Genomic DNA, 20,168 nt, shown 5'->3' with positions numbered 1-20,168 from the left:
CAACTTTTCTTTCTGAGTCTCCCTCACAAGCTCAATTTTCTTCCCATTCTCTCTTCCTATTCATCTGAGGATGCTCTCTTACTTTCCAGAGAGGATGGGGGAAATAGATCATTTCTCGAACCTCCCTTTTTCTCATTTTCCCTACTCTCCTTGGAAAATATCGCCTTAGGTCAGTTTCCTCAAGCTCTCTCCTGAGCACCCAAATCCATATCCAGCTGCCTTCCAGTATCTCTGTCTGGGTGTTCCACAGGTGCTCTAAACTCGACTGTACCAATATTAAGCTCAGTATCTTAAAACCTGCTCTCCTTCCCATATTTTATTATCTATAGTATCCCTCAAGCCAGAGTCTCAGTAATTTCTCCTCTCCTTTGCCATTCTATCTTAGAGGTCATGGGGATTCCTCTGATTCTAGCTCTCAGGTCAGATCCTTCTCTACTGCCCTGTCTAGAAACAGATCTTAATTATCTCTTGTATGGATTACTCGCCAGATTTCCAGTCTCTAAACTGCCCACAGAGTGACTGTATAAAATGAAAATATGATCATTTTGCTTTTCTGATTAAAATCTCTCCGTTGATCCCTATTACTTATGAGATGAAAAATATAAACCCGGCATGGCATATAAAGCGTTCTGTGAGCGGGCTGCTGCCTATCTCTCTAACCTTAATTCATCCATCTCTCTCCTTAAACCCTACGCCAGCATTCCTGATTAAATCACTCCTCCTTCCATTCCTTGACACAATTAGTTCCTTCCCCTGGAAAGTGGTCTTGCTGATTCTCTTTGCCTGACAAACTCCTAATCATCTTCAAAATACACCCTGAGTGTCATTTTTTATACAACAGCCACCATTTATAGGCCTCAAATTCACCTTGTACATACACATTTCATAATTTCATTATATCCTTTATTATACCATATTGCGTTATTTTTTTAAATTTTTATTTTTTATTATTTATTTGACAGACAGCAATCACAAGTAGGCAGAGAGGCAGGCAGAGAAAGAGGAGGAAGCAGGCTTCCTGATGAGCAGAGAGCCCGATGCGGGGCTCGATCCCAGGACCCTGAGATCATGACCTGAGCCAAAGGCAGCGGCTTAACTCACTGAGCCACCCAGGCGCCCCGCAATTATTTTTTATGTATGTCTTCCAACATGACTGTGACCACCTTTTTCGTTACTTCCGCATGGCTAGGCTGATCTCAGGGCTTGAGGCACACAGTAGGCACTGAAAATGATCACTGAACAAATGTATTAACAGACAAAACGCTTAATTAACTAGCTTATAAAAATTATCAAAAATGTATTTCTTGGGGTGCCTGGGTGGCTCAATTGGTTAAGCATCTGACTTCAGCTCACGTCATGATCTCGGGATAATGCCCTACATTGGGCTTTCCACTCAGCCCCTCTGCCCCTCCCCCTGCTTGTGCATGCACACACTCCCTCTCTCTGTTAAGTAAATAAAATCTTCTTTAAAATATATTTCTTTTTTAATATTTTATTTTTTTAAAGTAATCTCTACACCTAACATGGAGCTCGAGCTCACACCCTGAGATCAAGACTTGCATGCTTCCCCTGGACTGAGCCAGGCAGGGGCCAAAAATGTATTTCTTAATGGAAAACTATAAAGTGTGACATTTGACTCAAAATAAAACCCTAAGAATCTCACTATGTAACAAATGTACCTCTGAAGTTTTCCACATAGTCCAGAGGCGTTATAAGTAACAGTAACAGTAATGAGACTTTAGAACATAAATTTAACCCATGTAGAAATAATGGTTTGGGGGCTCCTGTTAGTTAAGGAGTTAAACTGTTTCGCTCAAATACCCTGCATTTTATGTTCTACAGCTGAAAGTCTCCATAACTAGAGCAAAAATTTTTCTAGCCTTTGCATACAAAAAGTACAAGATACTCTTTGTTTTTCAATTTTTGTAAAAACCTTCGCACCCATTTCCTAACTGTGGTACAACTACAGCCCCAGGCAGGAAAGCTGCATAACTTTCTTCATTTGAGCAATCGCTTCCTCATTACAAAGAGGATAAAAAGAGCCACAGCAAACATTCAAATAAAAAGTGGCTCCATGTAAATGAAGAGTGGATAAGGGCATTTTCCACTAAGTTTTAGATGATGAGAATGTTTTGATTTCTCAGATTATCAAAACAGATTTCTTATGAATGCTTAATGAATCTGTATAATCTACTTAAGTACAAAGAAATCTTAGTTGAAAAAAAAAAAGAAATTTTAGTTGAAATTCTAAAATCAAATATACACAGGAAATTGACAAGAATATCCTATTAACCTATTTTCGAAACTACTCACGGACATGTCAGGAGCCCTTGGAGCCCTTGTTCCCCACAGTCCCGGTCATCATCCCAAGAATAAGCCTCACAGTAACACTGACACAGACAGAGAAGCAGCAACTACTACCCTGAAACTTCCAGATCCCAAGACGGAACACTGAAATCATTCACGTTAACATCTTCTAATCGTTAAAAAGCTAGAAATCGCAGGCTAGAGCACACTGTGCCCCCATAACTTGATAAAGCACCCCACTGCACCACGGCCTGCACGGGGCTGCGAATTCCCAGCCCCCGGGGTTCAAGGGCTGCCACAGGCCATCTGCAAGAAAATGCAGTCACAGGACAAAGTGACGGAGCCCAGCCCACAAGGAAAAAGTAACTAACATACAGCCCTTGGGAAGGAACCAATCTCCTGATTATTGAACTCATTATTTCCTTGCTTTTCTTTGGGGTTTTCAACCTATAGCAGGCTCTGTTAAGACATCAACTTTACAGAGATGTCATTCACATGCAATAGCATGAATATTTTACGATATTCACAAGGTCGTGCAAACACCGCTGTGGCCATTTTTACCTCAATCAATTTGGTCAGGCTGGACTTTCCCAGGATCCCTTCCGTCAATCTGCCCAAGATTTAAAACGGGGAAGCAGAAGAGCCTCTGCTCTCAGAAGGGTGACAGCAACAGGAGCTAGAAGTTTCCAGCTTATCCACATTTCTTCCTCCAACGCTAGCTTTATTCCCCAACTAGTAGCCCTGATGACCAAGAGAAGACACCCTCTTCCCTTAACCGCCAGCCCCGCTCCAGGCCCCACCGAGAGCACTAGATGCCAGGCGGCAGACCTACAAAGGCAGCAGCCTGGGGAACCAGCGAGACTGTCGGTTAAGCGCGTGATTCAGGTCATCAACTCAGGTTTCTGGGATTGAGCCAAACCTAGGGCTCCTTGCTCAGCACAAAGTCTGCTTGAGATTCTCTCCCCCTCCCTCTAGCTCTGCACCTCCCCCCACTCGTGCAATCTCTAAAATAAATAAATAAATCTTTCAAGAAAAGAGAAAGAAGAGAAGAGAAGAGAGGAGAGGAGAGGAGAAGAGAGGAGAGGAGAGGAGAGGAGAAGAGAGGAGAAGGGAAGGGAAGGACGGGAAGATGGGGAGGGGAGGGGAGGGGAGGGAAGGGAAGGGAAGATGGGGAGGGGAGGGGAGAGGTGGGGAGGGGAGGGAAGAGAAGAAAAGAAACAGCAACAGCCTGGCAGAGGTGACAGCCTGTCCTGCCTGGCCTCCCAGAACCCCGCTGGCTGCCAGGCCATAAAGGAGCTGATTCCTGATGCTTCTCCAACCCTCTAATTCGTCCACTGGGTTCTGCTTCCATCTTCTCCCACAGCTGCATTCAGTCTATTCTTATAATAAGTAAATCCCTTATTCCATAACACTCATGGTTCTGCTGCCCTGATACCCACCAGTACTTATTTTCCCTAATGATGGCTGAGCATCAGCTCCCTCCAAACTTTACAAAAACAGTATCAAATGCTACACTCCAAGATTCTCCAACGCCACTGCAGGTGGTTGTATTTTGCTCACTTCCCACTGCTCTGTAATAATAAGCTAGTTTACACTATATACCATTTCAACAATTTTTTACTGAAATATTATTTACAAACAAAAAAGCACAAATCACAAGTATATTCTTATGGGTCCATGTATACGTATCACAACCACGATCAAAACCTAGACTGTGACCAACACCCCAGAAGCCCTAATTGACCCTCCCCTACCCTCCAAAGGTACCTACTTCTGACATACAACCTGTGATTAATTTTCCCACTTCTCAACTGTTTTGAACTTATACCCAAAATCACACATATAAATTTCCAAGTCTGGTTTCTTTGACACCACAGTATGTTTGTGAGTTATTCATTTCCTGAATATAGCATAAGTTCATTCATTTTCATTGCTGCTTTTTACATTATATGAATATAACACAATTAATTTTTCCATTCTAATATTGGGGAGCACTTGGGCTATTTTTGGCTTGGGGGCATCTGGAATCACACTCCTGAGAATGTTCTTGTACGTATCTTCAGTATACATAGGCCTGTTGCTGTGGGAATATACGTGAGCAGCGGAACTGCTGAGACACGTGGCGTGCGTGTCAGCAACCCTAGTTTTCCAGCACTAACCTGGGTGCCCTTCAGCATTGTATGAGAACTCACACTGCTCTGGTCCTTGTCAGCACCTGATGCTCTCTTTCTTAATTTAGTCATTTGGGTGTACAATAGCATGGTGCCATGGCCTTAGTTCTCTTCTCCCTAATGACTGATGAAGACCTATGTATACTGACCATTGGGGACATGACTGTTCAAGTCTCTAGCCCATTTTCTACTAGGTTTCCTCTCTTTTCTTAGTGACTTTCAGGACTTCTCCAAATGTTCTGATTTTAAGCCTCTGTTGGTCAATCCTACTCTATGGACTTCATTCACTTAATGGTGCTTTTTGATAAAAAGAAGTTCTTTCAATGTAATCCAACATATCAACCTTTTATTTTACATATAGTTGGTGCTTTTTGTTTTACTTAGTATTTATTTACTATAAATAGGGCCAAATGAACTTAAGCTTTATAATGTATTATGGTGAGTTTTAACTGTTAACTCATGGAATTCTCCAAACCATCTGAAAAAGTAAGTAGAGTCAGAGAGCCTGGGTGGCTCAGTCAATTAAAGCATCTGACACTTGATTTCGCCTCAGGTCATGAACTCAGGGTCATGAAACAGAGCCCCACATCGGGCTCCATGATGCATAAGATTCTCTCTCTCACTATCCCTCTGTCCCTCCTTGTTTGTGCACATGCATTCTCTCTTTCTCTCTCTCTAAAAGAGAAAAATAAACCAAATCAAATAAATAAAATAAAATAGTTAAATAAATAAAATAATTTTTTATAGAAAGTAAGTAGGATTATCTTGGAGGCACACAGCCCCGCAGGTGCAACCGAGCAGAAGAGGAGCCTGCCAGACCCAGCAGGCTCGGATGACCTCAGCCCTGTGAGATACACAAGCCTACTGAGAGTGCTTTCCGACCACACCTGACCCTCACCCACATACAGAGAACATACACACATGTAACATGCACTCACGCACAGAGAATACACGCATGCATACATCACACATATATTTACCCACGGACAGAGTACATACATATAAATAACATTTATCCACGTGTACAGAACACATACACACATACCGAGGACATTTACCCACATCAAGAGAACAGGCAGGCATACATATAACACATGCGCACGGAACACACACATATAACATTCACCCACATACAGAGAAGACAGCCATATATAAAACATCACCCACATGCCCAGAACATACATACACACATAAAACAAACATGTAACATTTACTCACATACACATAACATTTCCAGCCCACATGTCAAAGATTAAAGAAGTCAAGAACCAGCGAAGTCAGCCTGACTGAAGACTAAATTGTGTTTCCAGTGAATTTCAAGAAAGGAAGAAAAGATACGGGCTAAACTGTTAACACTAGCATCAATTCAGAGAGAATCACAGGCAGAGAATGAATTTAGTGGTACAGATGAATAATTCAAAAAAATGAAACATTAAGAAAACTGAACATTAATGAGTGGGTTTGAAGGAAAACGACTTTTTTGGTCAAAGAAAGCAAAGTGAGATTAATCCTCATTACATATTTGTGCGGTATTTTTAAAGCCATACTAAATTTGCTGTCACTGTGAGCTTATGTCAGTGTCAGAGAGGAGGAGTACAGTGAAAGAGATCTGCAAGTGTACCAGGATGGCTCCAATTACTCTAAGTAACACTGTTCTCAATGCAACAATTATGAGAAACCATCAGTAGCCAATATCTACTCTGAGAACTCCCTTCCTAAGGTCTGAGCTTTTCCAGATCCTTCCCTGACCAAGCCAACTTCAGTTTTCTAACAACTTAAGTTTCTCAGAAACTTATCATCTTGTGAAAGACCCGATGGCCACCGTATCAGGAATGTTCACTGTGGTCACAGTGTCTTGGGATTAGACAGGAAATGGAACAAACTCTGAAAAGCCATGAAGTATGGAAAGAGAACAGTAACTAAGCGATGGAAATGGAGTGCAGGAGAAAAAGAAGAGAGAAAAACTTGTCACAAACAGGTGCTTCATTACATTAGGTTAAAATATTCAGAAAGGAAAAAGATAAAGAAGGCAACAGGGAAAACAGAAAGAGAGAGCCTCTGCCCAGACAACAGACTCTGAGTTGCATCCACCGTTTGAATCTTAGTCCAAATTCAGAAGTGTCAGCTGCTTCCAACGATGTGTGCTCTAATAATGTACTTGTACATTTCATAAAGCCCACTTGACTATTACAAATGTTCCCCTCCAGATTTCCTTTTGCTTACTTTTAACCACAGTCTGTTTAATTACAACGAAGGCTCCTTCTGAAAGCAGTCAACGGTAGAGTTGAGGTGGTGATTCTCAACCCTGGCTGCACTTACAATCTCCCAGGGAGCTTTTAAAAATCCTAAGCCTGGGGCTCACCCCAGAGACCTCCATTTAATTGGTCAGGGGTGGGACCTAAGGCCCTGATATATTTAAAAGCTGTCCAGACGATTCTAACATTCAGCCAAGGGGAAGAACCACCAATGTAAAGAGCGCTGGGAGCAAAAGCAGGGACTGACTGGTTTCTCTAAGCTCCTCCACAAGGGCATTTTCACCATTTGTGCAGAATCAGAGAAGACCTACACATACACTCACCATGACACCCGGAGTACTCCCACTTGTTTCTGAATACCCTTTACAGGGTCAGAAACAGCCCCAGGTGGGAGCCACTGATGCAGACAGTGAACGGGTCTGGTCTGTCAGAACTTGGTCTCCACCCCTCCAGGCATCAGGCTCCAGAGCCAGCATGCTGGTCCGTCATACTCTAACCTTGCTTCCGACACCCCAGGAGCCCAGGCTGCACCGTGGCAGCCGCCTGTGGAGGGCACCAGAAGCCCACCAGGAGGAGCAGAGCTGCTCCCCAGCTTCAGCCAGGCCATCTCTACTTTGGTCTGTTTTACAGATTTAAGTTTCCCGTAAGTTTATGTTTGGGGGGAGAAAAAAATGGTTCAGCTGCTTAAAGAAATTTTTTCAGTTTGAAAACTGGCAGACCCTCCAGTTCCCAGGTCCTTTCATTCAGCTGAGAAACCAGGGAAACACAGGGCCCCGAACGGCGAGCTCCTGTCTCCCTCCCCCTGCCTCCAAGCCCAGCACGACCCCGACACTCAGCACAGGGCAGGGATTCTGTAAACGACCAGCTAGTGGGCAGAAGAGGAGGGCTGAGAAGGAGCTGGGAAAGTGGCTTTCTCTCCCATCTCCATCTACCACCTGGACAACTCCTCATGGACGTTTCTGAGACTGCAGATTTGTTAGGACGTAGATTCAGCTCCTGTACGTCCTGTGTGGCTTGGCACATAGCGACCACAGGCCCTTCTGTGAGGAGGTCCTCTGGAGAGACACGTGGAAATTGTGTTTCTTCTTTTAAGGATACAAGTGTAGACAGATGCCTGGGGTAGAGGGTCAGGTGGGAGGACACTGACCAGCTCTAAGGTCACTCCCACCATCCTGGCCTCCAGTGTAAACTCCCTCCCCTTGAGTGTGGGCAGGAGGACCCACACCTGTGGACCTGAGAGTTGCTTCTATCAAACAGAACACAGCCACATGAAGGGACGCGGGTGACCACACGTGTGATTACATCACTGAAGACTGCAGCATTAGCCCTCTCTGTTCCCTGCTGGCTTTGAGTCAAGCGGCCATGTGAGGAAGGCGCAAAGAACACGGAGCTGATGGCTGTCTTTAGCTGATAACCAGCAAAAAACTGAGGCCCAGAGTCCAACAGCTCACCAGAAACGCCACGTGCCAACAACCCCATTAGCTAGGAAGAGGATCCTTCCACCATCAAGCCCTCAGATGAGAATCCTGGCCGACACCCTGACCAACGCCCTGAAGGCAGCCTCAGGAGACCTTAAAGCAGAAGGCCCAGCTAGGCCTTGCTGCACACCGGACCCACAAAGCCTGTGAGACAGGAAACACGCGGTGTTTAAAGGCACCAGCATACGGGAATACGGTCATGCAGCAAGAGATTACCGCGTGTACCAAAGACACAAACAGCCCCTTCCGTGGTCTTGCGGGGTGGGAAGAGCGAGGCAGCACGGAAGACCGGAAAGAGCATCAACTGCCGTGGGGTCAAGAGCCTGAGATGAGGCAGGAGACGGAGGGCGGCCAGGCGGGCCAAGAGTGCCGGCCATCTGTTTAAATTCACATCCGCACAACAGTGGAAAGCACTTGAGGAGTGTAAAGTGGGGGGAAAACATGACCTGATTCACATTTCACTATTTAAAAAGTTACCTCTGGCTGCCTCAGGGGAGTGAACGAGGGGAGGTTGGAGCGGAGGCAAGGGAGTGACACAGGAGGCTCGCGCAGGCGTCCGGGGAAGCAGTGCTGACGGTGGCCCTGGGACAGTGGAAGGGTCACAGTGAAGACGGAACCAGGTTCATGAACTTGAATGAGAAAAGAGCTGTACCCTATTTCACTAACCTCCAACTGAAATGCAGCACTGTATCTGACCGGGATTGCAGGCAACACGCCCCAGCACCAGCGGCTGTACCGACAGCGTCTGTACCTGCAGCGGCTGTACCTGCAGCGTGTAAACCTCGATGTTTCCATGCCGGTTACTGATGTCCTGACACAAAGTATCATTTGTGTGTATCGTTTCTTCAAATTTATGAGAGTCACAGACCCACCGCTAGATCCTGTTCTTTAAGAACATTTAAGGAGTATATATGCTGTCATATCACAAATCAGATCTGTGTTTTAGTAAGCTTTGATAACTATTTCAATACAATTGGTTTCCTTTGTAATCCCGTAAACGGTCTGCTTTGAGACATAACCCAAGAAGGTATCCACAGGCTTCTTTACTCTGCTGCAAAAAAAGTCCAAGAAAGCCCTGGGCAGGGGGCAGGGAGAGACACGGTACAGCCCGGTCCTGCACTCGATCTTGGGTGTGGGAGAGAGGGAGAATAAGGATGACTAGAGAAGCAGCAGAGCTGGGGAAAGATCCAGAATTCAGCTGTGGACAAGCTACCCGAGGTGCCCATAAGCATCTGAGAAGGTGTCTGAGGAAAAGCCAGGGCCTGTAACTGGGGGCATTCGGATGTATCGCGAGCCATGTGGGTAGATGAGAATACCTCAGGACCGTGTGTAGTGTGAACAGACACTGAGGGCAGAGCCTGGGGGAACCTGACCCTTGAAAGGCTGGATGAGAAGAAAGATAGGCGTGGGGTGCTGAGAGGCAGGGGCCCAAGAGGAAGGAACGCCCAGAAAACGCTTGATCACAACCACAGAGAAGTGTCTGGAATAGGGAGGGCTGTGAAGAGGCTGCAGAGTGTTTGCTGGGTTTGGCAACTTGTATGATGCTGGAAAAGACGGGCAGTTTCGCTGGAGCAGGGGGTGGAGGGTGTAGACTGGAGCTGGAAGAAGAACCGGGTAAGTGAGCGCGCAGAGGAAATTTCTAATGTTAAGGATTTTAAAATCCCAAAGATGGAAAGGGAAGCCGGGGAAGCTGGGTTTTGTGGATGTTAAACTAGATGGGCTGGCAGAAATGGAGGGACCGAGGATGCAGGAGAACGCAGGAAGACTGCCGGACTGAAGTCCTAGGGGCAAGGTGCTGGCGTCCAGAGCTCCCGGGACCACAGGCTTCTGACAGAGGTTAGAAGCCTCGGGCTGACGGGGGGAAGGTCTGCAGTGAAGCAGCTTGGCAGCTGAGAGGTGGGGGTGGTGGTGATGGTAAAGGGGGTGGGCTGGCGAGAAACCCGTAGAAAGTAAGAAGTGGTCAGGGAGTCAGACCAGGCTTAGTGGGCGGAGAATCCTAGAGAACTGTGGGCGCTGCTCAGTGCTCACTCGGTGATCAAGAAACGACAGAGACAGAAGTCTGACGCTTCACCCCGTCTTTCCCCAGCACCACTGAGCCGCTGGCGTGCGGCACATAGAGGCCAGGAGACGGGAAGGGTTCGCTGGGAACAGGGATTTGTCCAGGTGGGTGCGACAGGAGGAGAGAAGGCCAGGAGAGCGGAGGACATTTTAAGAGCATGATTACACACTGCGGACTCAGGAACTTAACCTGCAAGAGGAACACAAGGGAAAGAGGACGCCTGCGGACGGAGGTCCAGGGAAGGCCTGTCCAAGGAAGGGTGCAGGCGCACTCCGGTCGCCCCCGAGGGACGTGAGGGGCGACGGCGCGGGGCCGTGGGTGAGGAGCAGGAGCTCTGCCAACAAAAGGAAGCGCCGGCCTGCTCCAGGCGGCGGCCAAACAATGAGGTTAAGAGAGGGTCCATCAGCTGGCAGAGCACCCAAGAGCCCGAGAAGAGCGGCCTGCACAAACTCAGCGCCTCGCCTCCCGGACAGGACAGCCCGGACATACACAGCAGTTATGAGACGGGTCCTCCCGAATGCAAGCTCCACAGGACGGGCTCTGTTTGGTTTGTGCCTACTCTGCCCAGAGCCTACTGTTCAAGAAGCACTACTGCGTGCGAATGTTCTCAAAACACAGTGGAGTGCGGGAGGAAACGGAGGCAGGAAAGGGCTGCGCTCGGCGCTGCAGGGAGGACGTGCTCTCCCCCATGGCTCCGGGCCAGACCACTGTGGGTCCACAAGGAATGAAGGGCAGATGTTCTACACGGACTTCGGAGATCTGGCCAACAAGGTGGCGGGGTAGGGACCCTGCAGCAGCTGCTGACCAACATCCTGAGCACTGACCCGGGCGCACGCAGACGAGTCATCAGTACGTTCTGCTTGACTGTAAATAACCACACTAATTCTTCTTTCAGGTGTCACCAACTCTGTAAACCGTGTCTTGGTCTCAATCTAGGTTCTTGACTCAGGTAACCCACCCCACCTGACACCAGACTCCGCCTCTTAAGTACACATCTTCCCTGAACCTCTGCACCAAAGAGGGCTCCCACTTCACTCTCTTAGAGCTGTGCTCTGTGCAATGCTTGTGAACTGAGCCATAAGTCCCTTTCCTTCACAGCAAAACTCCCATCAGAAATCACTAACACCGGGCGCCTGGGTGGCTTAGTCGTTAAGTGCCTGCCTTTGGCTCAGGTCATGATCCCAGAGTCCTGGGATCAAGCACCGCATCAGGCTCCCTGCTTGGCGGGAAGCCTGCTTCACCCTCTCCCACCTCCCCTGCTTGTATTCCCGCTCTCACGGTCTCTGTCAAATGGAGAAATAAAATCTAAAAAAAAAAAAAAGTCACTAACACTTGCAGGCCCCACATCCTCACCCATTCATCCTTCTCCCCAACTCCAGTGGGGCCTCCACAGCCACCACACCACTGAAACCATCCATCAAGGTCACTAAGAGCTTCCAGGTGCCCAAATCCAATGGCGGCTTCATCCTCATTTTACCTGACTTCTCAGTAACCTGTGACTATACCTTCTGTGGCAGGAAGATTAGCACCCCCAAAAGATAGCCACATCCTAATCTCCAGAACCTGGAAATATGCTGTGTTACATGGCAAAGTTGCAGGTAGAATTAAGACTTAAGGTTGCTAATCAGCTGAGCTTAAAACAGGGAGATTATCCTGAATTATCCGATGGAACCAATGTAATCGTAAGAGTCCCTAAAACTGGAAGTGGACACAGGAGAGGTCAGAGTTCGGAGCCATGGACGTGGGGTCAGAGACACACTCTGTGGATGGCTCTGAAGACAGAGGAAGGGGCCGCAGCCAAGGTACGTGGGCAGCCGCCAGAAGGTAGCACACACAAGGAAGCACTCTCCTCCAGGACTTCCAGTGCCAACCACAGCCCTGCCCGCACTGTGACTTTAGCCCAGTGAGCCCCAGGTCAGATGTGTGACCTACAGGTAACTTGAAGATAATAAATCTATGCTGTGTTAAGCCGCCAAGTTTGCGGTAATTTGTTACAGCAGCAGAAAGAAAACTGATACAACCTCCTGGAAACACATTCTTCTCTGGGCTTCCATCTCACACTGGTGTGGTTTCCCACCACTCGGGGGCTCTGCTGCCTCCTCCTGCTCCACTTAGGGCTTATCTCATCCCTTCTCCTAAATATCTTTTGCCCCCAGGGTGATCTCATCTAGTGTAATGGCTCTCCAATTTATCTCTCCAGACAGGACCTCTCGCAGACTCCCAGACAGCTGCCTACTCAATGCTGCCACCTCAGTATCTAACAGACATCACAAAATCAGTGCCTCCGAAGAACACTCTCCACCCACCCCACCTCCCCCAGTCATCTCTGTCTCTGTCGTGAGCACCAGCACCAAGGTCGGGCCTGAGGCCACAAACTAGGAATGGTTCCTGACTTCTTTCTCCTACCTCCCACGTCCAGTCCCCCGAGTCCTAACACCTCCACCTCCAAAACACATCGCGCTTCTCAGCCTCACTCTGACCACGAGCGCCGGTTACTGCACCAGCCTCCTCGCGGCTCTTTCGGCTTCCCCTGTTGGCCACAGGGCGGCCAGAGAAGACTTTGGAAATAAAAAATCCATATAATATGCCACTCTCTTCCTGAGAGCTTATCCTCCAATGACTGTTACTCTTAAAATAAAATTCCAAACCTTATGCCTACCAGACTCTTTGAGAACTACTCTCTGCCCACCTTGGCCATCTCACCTCCAGACGTCCTCTCTGCTCCTCAAACTAAATGCACTCCTGCCGCAGGGCCTTCAGAGTTGGCTCTTGCCTCGCCTAAAATAAAATGTTCTTCCTCGAGATTCTCAAGCAGCTAGCCCCCTTTCATCATTCAGATCTCAGCTCAAAAGTCACTTCCTAAGAAAGTCAAACCACCCAACCAAAGGACTCATACCTTGTACCCTATTTTCTTCTTAGCACTCACTGAAATTCTTGTCGCCTTGTTTACTTAGGTATTGTCTCTCCCTCTAAACTATAAACTCCACGAGAACAGGAACATGATCCTCAACTGCACCTGGCACAAATGAGGCCCTCAAACACGCCGCTAAGCATAACTGACAGCACGAGACGCAACGGAACACTAACACGCAGTCAATAACACAATGCCATGGGTCACCATCAGAAGCCCTAAGATAGACACAATCTATTCAGAAAAAGATTACAAAACCTCGTGCCCAGTAAACCTAGTCTGAGTTAATGAATAAAATGTACAGCCACATCAGCACAGAAAAATGTCTGCAGAGACTTCTATCAAAAAGTCAACTTTTGGGGGCACCTGGGTGGCTCAGTGGGTTAAAGGCTCTGCCTTCGGCTCAGGTCATGATCTCAGGGTCCTGGGACCAAGGCCTGCATCAGGCTTTCTGCTCAGCAGGGAGCCTTCTTCTGCCTCTCTGCCTACTTGTGGTCTCTGTCAAATAAATAAATAAAATCTTTAAAAAAAAAATAAGTCAACTTTTGGGGTGCCTGGGTGGCTCAGTGATTAAAGCCTCTGCTTTCGGCTCAGGTCATGATCCCAGGTCCTGGGATCGAGCCCCACATCAGGCTCTCTGCTTCGCATGGAGCCTGCTTCCTCCTCTCTCTCTCTCTCTCTCTCTCTCTGCCTACTTGTGATCTCTGTCTGTTGAATAAATAAATAAAGTCTTTTTTAAAAAAGGCAATTTTCTTTCTGATGGTAGACTGTGGGGTGACCTTTCTACATGGGCCGTACTGTGCAAATTAGCTGCGGGGGGTGGGGGGGGGGACGGCAGCGGGAGGGTCCTCCCTCTCCCTGGTTTCATTTCCCATATGGCCACAGTCTTGGCTTCCTGCCTCACCTTCCCTCCCGTGCTGGTCAGACTGACTGACTTATCTGCCTGCTAATTTTGACATAAGGACTGAGTGTGCTTGCCTTGACCCTTCTTTCTATGGATTTGGGGACCCATGGGCAAGCAGGGAGCACCCATTCTGCTCTTCTCCACGTCACAACTTTTTTAGGGGTAGCTCCCATGAATTGGTTTGTCACTACTAGTGACTACTACTAGCCCAGACTGTAGAATCAGAGACAAAGTATTAGCAACACACTTGAGTAGCAAACCTAAGCAGTGTCTGTTGGTCACTAAACAGCCACTACGTGCCAGGTACTGTTTCAAACTCTTCGGATCCAACAGTAAACAGAACAGATGAAGATTCCTGTCCACCTAGACCTCATAGTCCAGCAGGAGCACCCAGATGATACACAAGAAAAATAAGTAAATTAACAGTATAGTAGATGATGTTACATTAGATGACATTACATGCTAATTCTAAAACACATCTCACCATCTTCATTTATGAAATAAAAAATACATAATCACTCCACAGCAGGCTCTCTGAACTGCTGGAGAAATGGTCTATTAAAAATTACTGGAAAATGCATAAATATAAAAATTTTGATTAATAATGATTAAAGCGTCTAACAAAACTGATTCTTAAATGGAACAATTAGAGTTAGGAAGTTGAAATGTTGTTCAACAGTACAAAAATAAAATAAAAACCTAGTATGCAAATTAACAACTGTCTTCTGATGCCGGGAAAGGCGTGTCTGTCACTACGTGGTTTAAAGATAGGAAAAATGGAAAATGACTCTACTCTGACCTCAATTTTATAGATCCTGCTTAATTTCAAGCTATTTTAATGTATCCTTTCTCAGAAATGGGAAGTAAATGCCATTGCCCCTTTCTGTCAAATCTTAACTTTTAAAAACACAAATATATTGGGGCGTCTGGGTGGCTCAGTCATTAAGTGTCTGCCTTTGGATCAGGTGTGATCCCTGGATCCTGGGATTGAGCTCCACGTGGGGCTCCCTGCTCAGTGGGAAGCCTGCTTCTCCTTCTCCCACTCCCCCTGCTTCTGTTCCCTCTCTCACTATGTCTCTCTAGATAAATAGATAGATAAATAAATAAAATCTTTATTTATTTATTTATTTATTTATTTGACACAGAGAGAGAGAGAGAGAGACAGTGAGAGAGGGAACACAAGCAGGGGAAGTGGGAGAGGGAGAAGCAGGCTTCCCGCAGAGCAGGGAGCCCGATGCGGGGCTCGATCCCAGGACCCTGAGATCATGACCTGAGCCAAAGGCAGACGCCCAACGACTGAGCCACCCAGGTGCCCCTATAAAATCTTTTTTTTATAAAAAAAAGGTAAATATATTTAAGTGTTTTCTCCCCTTCTCTTCTGAGAAAGCAGCTCTGGCAGCCCTTTCTAAATAAGATCCCAGCTTCCAACAAGAGAGCATTGGTCTTGGCCAACTTCTCTGAACAGGCCCTGTCTCCCACCCAGAACATGAAGAGGGTGTGTGGCCTTTCCGACTTTGTCCTTGACCTCTGTGTTGGGCCTTTCCTCCCTCCCTAAAGTGCTACACACCCTTTCTCTTTAAAAGCCAATTTCTTCAGGCCTGAGTTACACACAGAATGTGGTCCCTCAGGGGAAATTCTCAAAAGGCTTTTGGTCACTGAAGACCCACTACTTGCCAAGTACTGTTTCAAGCTCTTCCGACCCATCAGTAAACACAGCAGATGTCTACTCTGCAGATGCTAGGCCTTTAAAAAAAAAAAAAAAAAAAAAAAAATCACAGAACTAATAAGCAATTATAGAAAAGTCTATTGCCTTCCAATATACTAGTAATGAACAAGTGGAATTTAAATTTTAAAATAAAATCTTAGCATCCCCCAAAAATGAAATAACTAGGCATAAATCTAACAAAAGAAGTATATAATCTAATGAGAAAAAATACAAAACTCTGATGAATGATATCAAAACATGTAAACAAACAGAGAGATAGTCCATGTTCACAGATAGGGAGACTTAATACTGTCAAGAAGTCAGTTCTCAACTTGATCTATAGATCCAATGTAATCCCAACCTAAATCCCAGCACATTATTTTGTGGATAGCAACAAAATGACTCTGAAGTTTAAACAGAGAGGACAAAGACCCAGAATAGCTGAGTCAATACTAAATGACAAGAACAGAGTCAGAGAAATGACACTACCCAACTTCAAGACTTACTATAAAGCTACAGTAATCAAGACAATGTGGTATCATCAAAAGAGACAAATCAATGGAACAGAACAGAAAGCCCAGAGACAGACCCACATAAATACAGTCAACTCATCTTCGACAAAGGAGGAAAGGCAATACCATGGAGCAAAGACCATCTTTTCAACAAATCGCGTTGAAACAACTGGCCATCCACAGGCAAAAAAAAGAAAAAAGAATCTAGATCTACATCCTTTACAAATCAAATAAAAAATGGACCCAGACCTAAATGTAAAATGCAAAACCATAAAACTCCTGGAAGAAAACACAGGAGGAAACCCACCTGGCCTTGGGGGTAGCACTACTGTACTAAAGGTGGGATCCATGAAAGAAATGATTGATAAGCCAGAGTTAATAAAAATAAAAAACCTCTGCCCTGTTGAAAGACAATGTCAAGAGAATGACTGGGAGAAAATACTTGCAAAAGCACATCCCCTAAAGGACTGTTGTCCAAAGTTACAGAAAACGCTTCACACTCAACAATAAGAAAGCAAACAACCTAATTAAATGGGCCAAAGACTTCAAAAGATCAAAGAGAGATCTAGATGGCAGAGGAGTATGTGAAAAGAGGCTCCATTTACCCATCTTCAGGGAAGTTAAAACAACAACAAGATCACTACACAACTATCGAAAGGGGCAATATCCAGAACACCAGCACCACCAAATGCCGGGAGAATGTGAAGCCACAGGGACTGTCACTGTTGCTGGCAGGAACACCACCAGTACAGATACTTTGGAAGACAGTTTGACAGCTTCTTATAAAACTAATCATACTCTTACCATAAAATGCACCAATTCCACTCCTGGGTATTTACTTCAAGGAGCTGAAAACCTCTGCCCACCCAAATTCCTGCACACAGATGCTTACACCAGCTTTATTCGTAACTGTCAAAAGTTGGAAGCAACCAAAATGTCCTTCAGTAGATGAAAAGAAAACCATGGTCGTCCATCCAGACAATGGAGTGTTAGTCATCACTACAAAGAAATGAGCTACCAAGTCATGAAAAGACAACTATCTTAACAACAAGAGTGACCCATAATGTAAACTAGGGACTCTGGGTGGTGCTGACGCGTCAACGCAGGTTCATCAATTGCAAAAAAGATTCCAGTCTGGTGGAGGGGCACTGGGTGTCAGCAAGACTATGCATGTTTGGGGGCACAGGTTGTACGGCAACCCTGTGTACCTTCCTCTCAGTTTGCTATGAACCTGCAGCTGCTCTAAAAAAAATTAAACCTTAATTAAGAAAAAAAAAAAAAGTCAACAGAACAAGTTAAATGCATGGCCTGAATTCAAGTGCTCCCGCTGCAGCGTCTCTGGAGGCCAACCCCCTCCGTCACTGCTCCCTCTGACTTCAGGCACAAGGGTCTCTACTTTCTAGCCCAGGTCAAGCTACTTTTAGGCTTCCTATTCTCTTGGACATGGAAACTTCTTTTTCTTCCCACAAACTCCTCTGAAATCACAGGAAAATGAACTTAAGGCAAAATGAAGCTTGCCTCAGAATTCCACCCTGGTTCTATCACAGCTGCCCCACAAGGATGGGTGTGCACCCACGCCACAGTGCACGCATGTGCACGTGTGCGTTCACACACACACACCTGTTCAGTCCTGTCCAATTCCCCAGAGCCCCAGCTCCTCCTCCCCTCCTTTCTCCCCAAATGTAAACAACAGGTTCTGTAAGCTTTACATTTATTTCAACTCTAACACCCTTCGTCAGACCAGAGAACACACAAGAATACGAGAAAGCCTCATGAAATCCACACATCCTGCCCATATATTCTCCCTTACAGAGAAAACACTCTCCCAAACACAAATTTATCTTCATCACATCCACCCCAGCCCATCTGTGGTTTCTCAGCCATCTAGAAAGGACGCCTTTGTATGTGTTTTTCTTTTCCATTTTTTCCAGCTTTCTAAAAGCATTTAAACTGGAAAACTTAGGTTATATTTTAGGAACGTCTCTTAAAATCTCCAAGAGAACTTCATAGTTACCAAGATAACAGAACTTATCATTAGAAACATACGGAAGGTAGGCTTAACAAGACAGGAAGGTGGGCAGACAGGTATGTAGGTAAGTAGGCGGCCACGATGGTCACCTTTAGGGTTCTGCTGTTTTCAGCTATTTGGGCCAAATGGAGATGGGAAAGAAAGGGGGAGTGGAGAAGATTCCTCATGCTAGCTTTTCAAAACAAGGTCACAAAAATTAGGATATGCCTCCACACACCCCTACCATCACCCATACTTTAAAGGGGTTCTCTAATATAACAAGACATTAACCAATACTTTAGATAAATACCAAAAAACTAACTGCATTCTCTTACTTCTAAGTATATGAGAAGACCCTAGAAAGCTCAAATGTACCCCACATAGCCAAAGTATATCAAAATATACCTGAACGACAAAAGGGTAGCAAAGCTGAGACTGAAGTCAGGTGACTTAAGAATACGCTTCTAAGGGCCTGAGAGTCTTCATCTAGAGAAGTTTCACGAGGAACCTGTTAAAAATACACATTCTTGGGCCCCACCTCAGACCTATTGGCTCAGAAACTCTGGGGGTGCAGCCCAGCAGTCTGTGTTTTAACAAGCCCCTCCAGGTGATTCGGACACCAGCTCAGCTTGAAAGCCAGTGAGCTAAAAAGAATGCCTTGCTTTCCACACATTTTTCCCTTTTCCAATCTCAGCTGATTTCCCGCAGGGCTCCGCTTCTCCTCATGCAAAGTCACGGCCACAGAGTCTCCCACCATTACCAGAAAGAGAGGGACACTGCATCCCCAAGTCACCCACTAAGGGGAGTTTGCAGGGCACACAGTTTCAGTTTTCAACCGAAAACTCTCCCCAAGCCCTCTTCTTCTCTCAGAAAAACAAGGCCCCAGCTGGATCCTCGCCGGCACTTGAACATTCTAAAAACAATCTCAGGACACAGAGCTCTGTGTTAAGATCTGGACAAAAAGACAATCGACTCTGATTTCAGCTCCAGCTCCACACAGGTATAGAAACTTAGAGGAGATATCAAAGAAGAACCCTGAGTCCCCTAAAAAGAGGCTGGCCGCCCCTTGATGGGGCTGACTCTGCCAAGTCCGGAGAGATGGAGAACCCGAGCTGCTGGGGTGATGAAAATGTTCCAGAATTACATGACAGTGATGGTCGCGAGACTGTACTAACAACCACTGAATCACAGACTTTAAAAATAAAAACAAAGGATGATTAACAGCAAAAAATGAACACACACACAGCCCAGCTGGACCCGAACCTGCCCTGAATGCCCTGTGCTCCCTAACAGCTCTGAAAGCAACAGTGATTTAGCCTCCAAAACTGGAGGAGGGGGCTTAAGCCACCTCTCTAAAGACCACTGAGCACAATCACGGCAGACTCAGACTCAGGACATGGGTGGCTTACCTAGCTAGCACTCAGCTGACTGGTGGCAGAGCCAAGACGAGACAGAGCCAGTTCCTGATTGCCAGCTGTGTGCGCCTTCCAAGATCTCAGTGGTCCTTGAGTTCACTATGAAAGTTCTCACTTCACATCTTAATTTATAACCTGAAAAATAAAACCTATAACCAATTTTCTAACACACAGACCCACTGCTCGTCTATGGGCTATGATTACAACCACCTGGAAACTTGTTTAAAGTTGTTCTCGGACTAATGAGAAAATCCAGAAGTCAACTTCAGACTAAATCATGTATTTGCACCAAGGTCTGACAAGAGACTTACAGAAATGCCTGCTAAGCCAAAATCAGTTTCTAAATAGTTCAATGGGGAGAGGGGTGGGATCACCGCAGGGCACAGGACAGTGTCCTGAGCCAAATTCAAAAGACCCTGCCTGAGAACAGTCACTGTTACATT

General features: G+C 46.1%; 1 protein-coding gene across 17 annotated transcripts in view; it reads right to left on the bottom strand.

The window, feature by feature from the left end:
* The window catches only part of CAMTA1 (calmodulin binding transcription activator 1), an 815,661-nt gene that overhangs the window by 755,431 nt on the left and 40,062 nt on the right, over window positions 1-20,168 (bottom strand). Inside the window, exon 4 of one of the 17 annotated variants that reach the window (XM_059137392.1) lies at window positions 19,256-19,860. The exons of the other annotated variants lie outside the window; for them this stretch is intronic. Coding sequence (XP_058993375.1) covers window positions 19,849-19,860 — 12 coding nt within the window. The 3' untranslated portion in view covers window positions 19,256-19,848. Of the gene's footprint in view, window positions 1-19,255; window positions 19,861-20,168 lie in introns of those variants that run through there. 17 annotated transcript variants of the gene reach the window in all.

The sequence above is a fragment of the Mustela lutreola genome, chromosome 10, assembly GCF_030435805.1.
Source record: "Mustela lutreola isolate mMusLut2 chromosome 10, mMusLut2.pri, whole genome shotgun sequence".
NCBI classification, from domain to species: Eukaryota; Metazoa; Chordata; class Mammalia; order Carnivora; family Mustelidae; genus Mustela; species Mustela lutreola.
The sequence above is the reverse complement of the archived record's forward strand: the minus strand, read 5'-3'. Positions and strand labels throughout refer to the sequence as shown.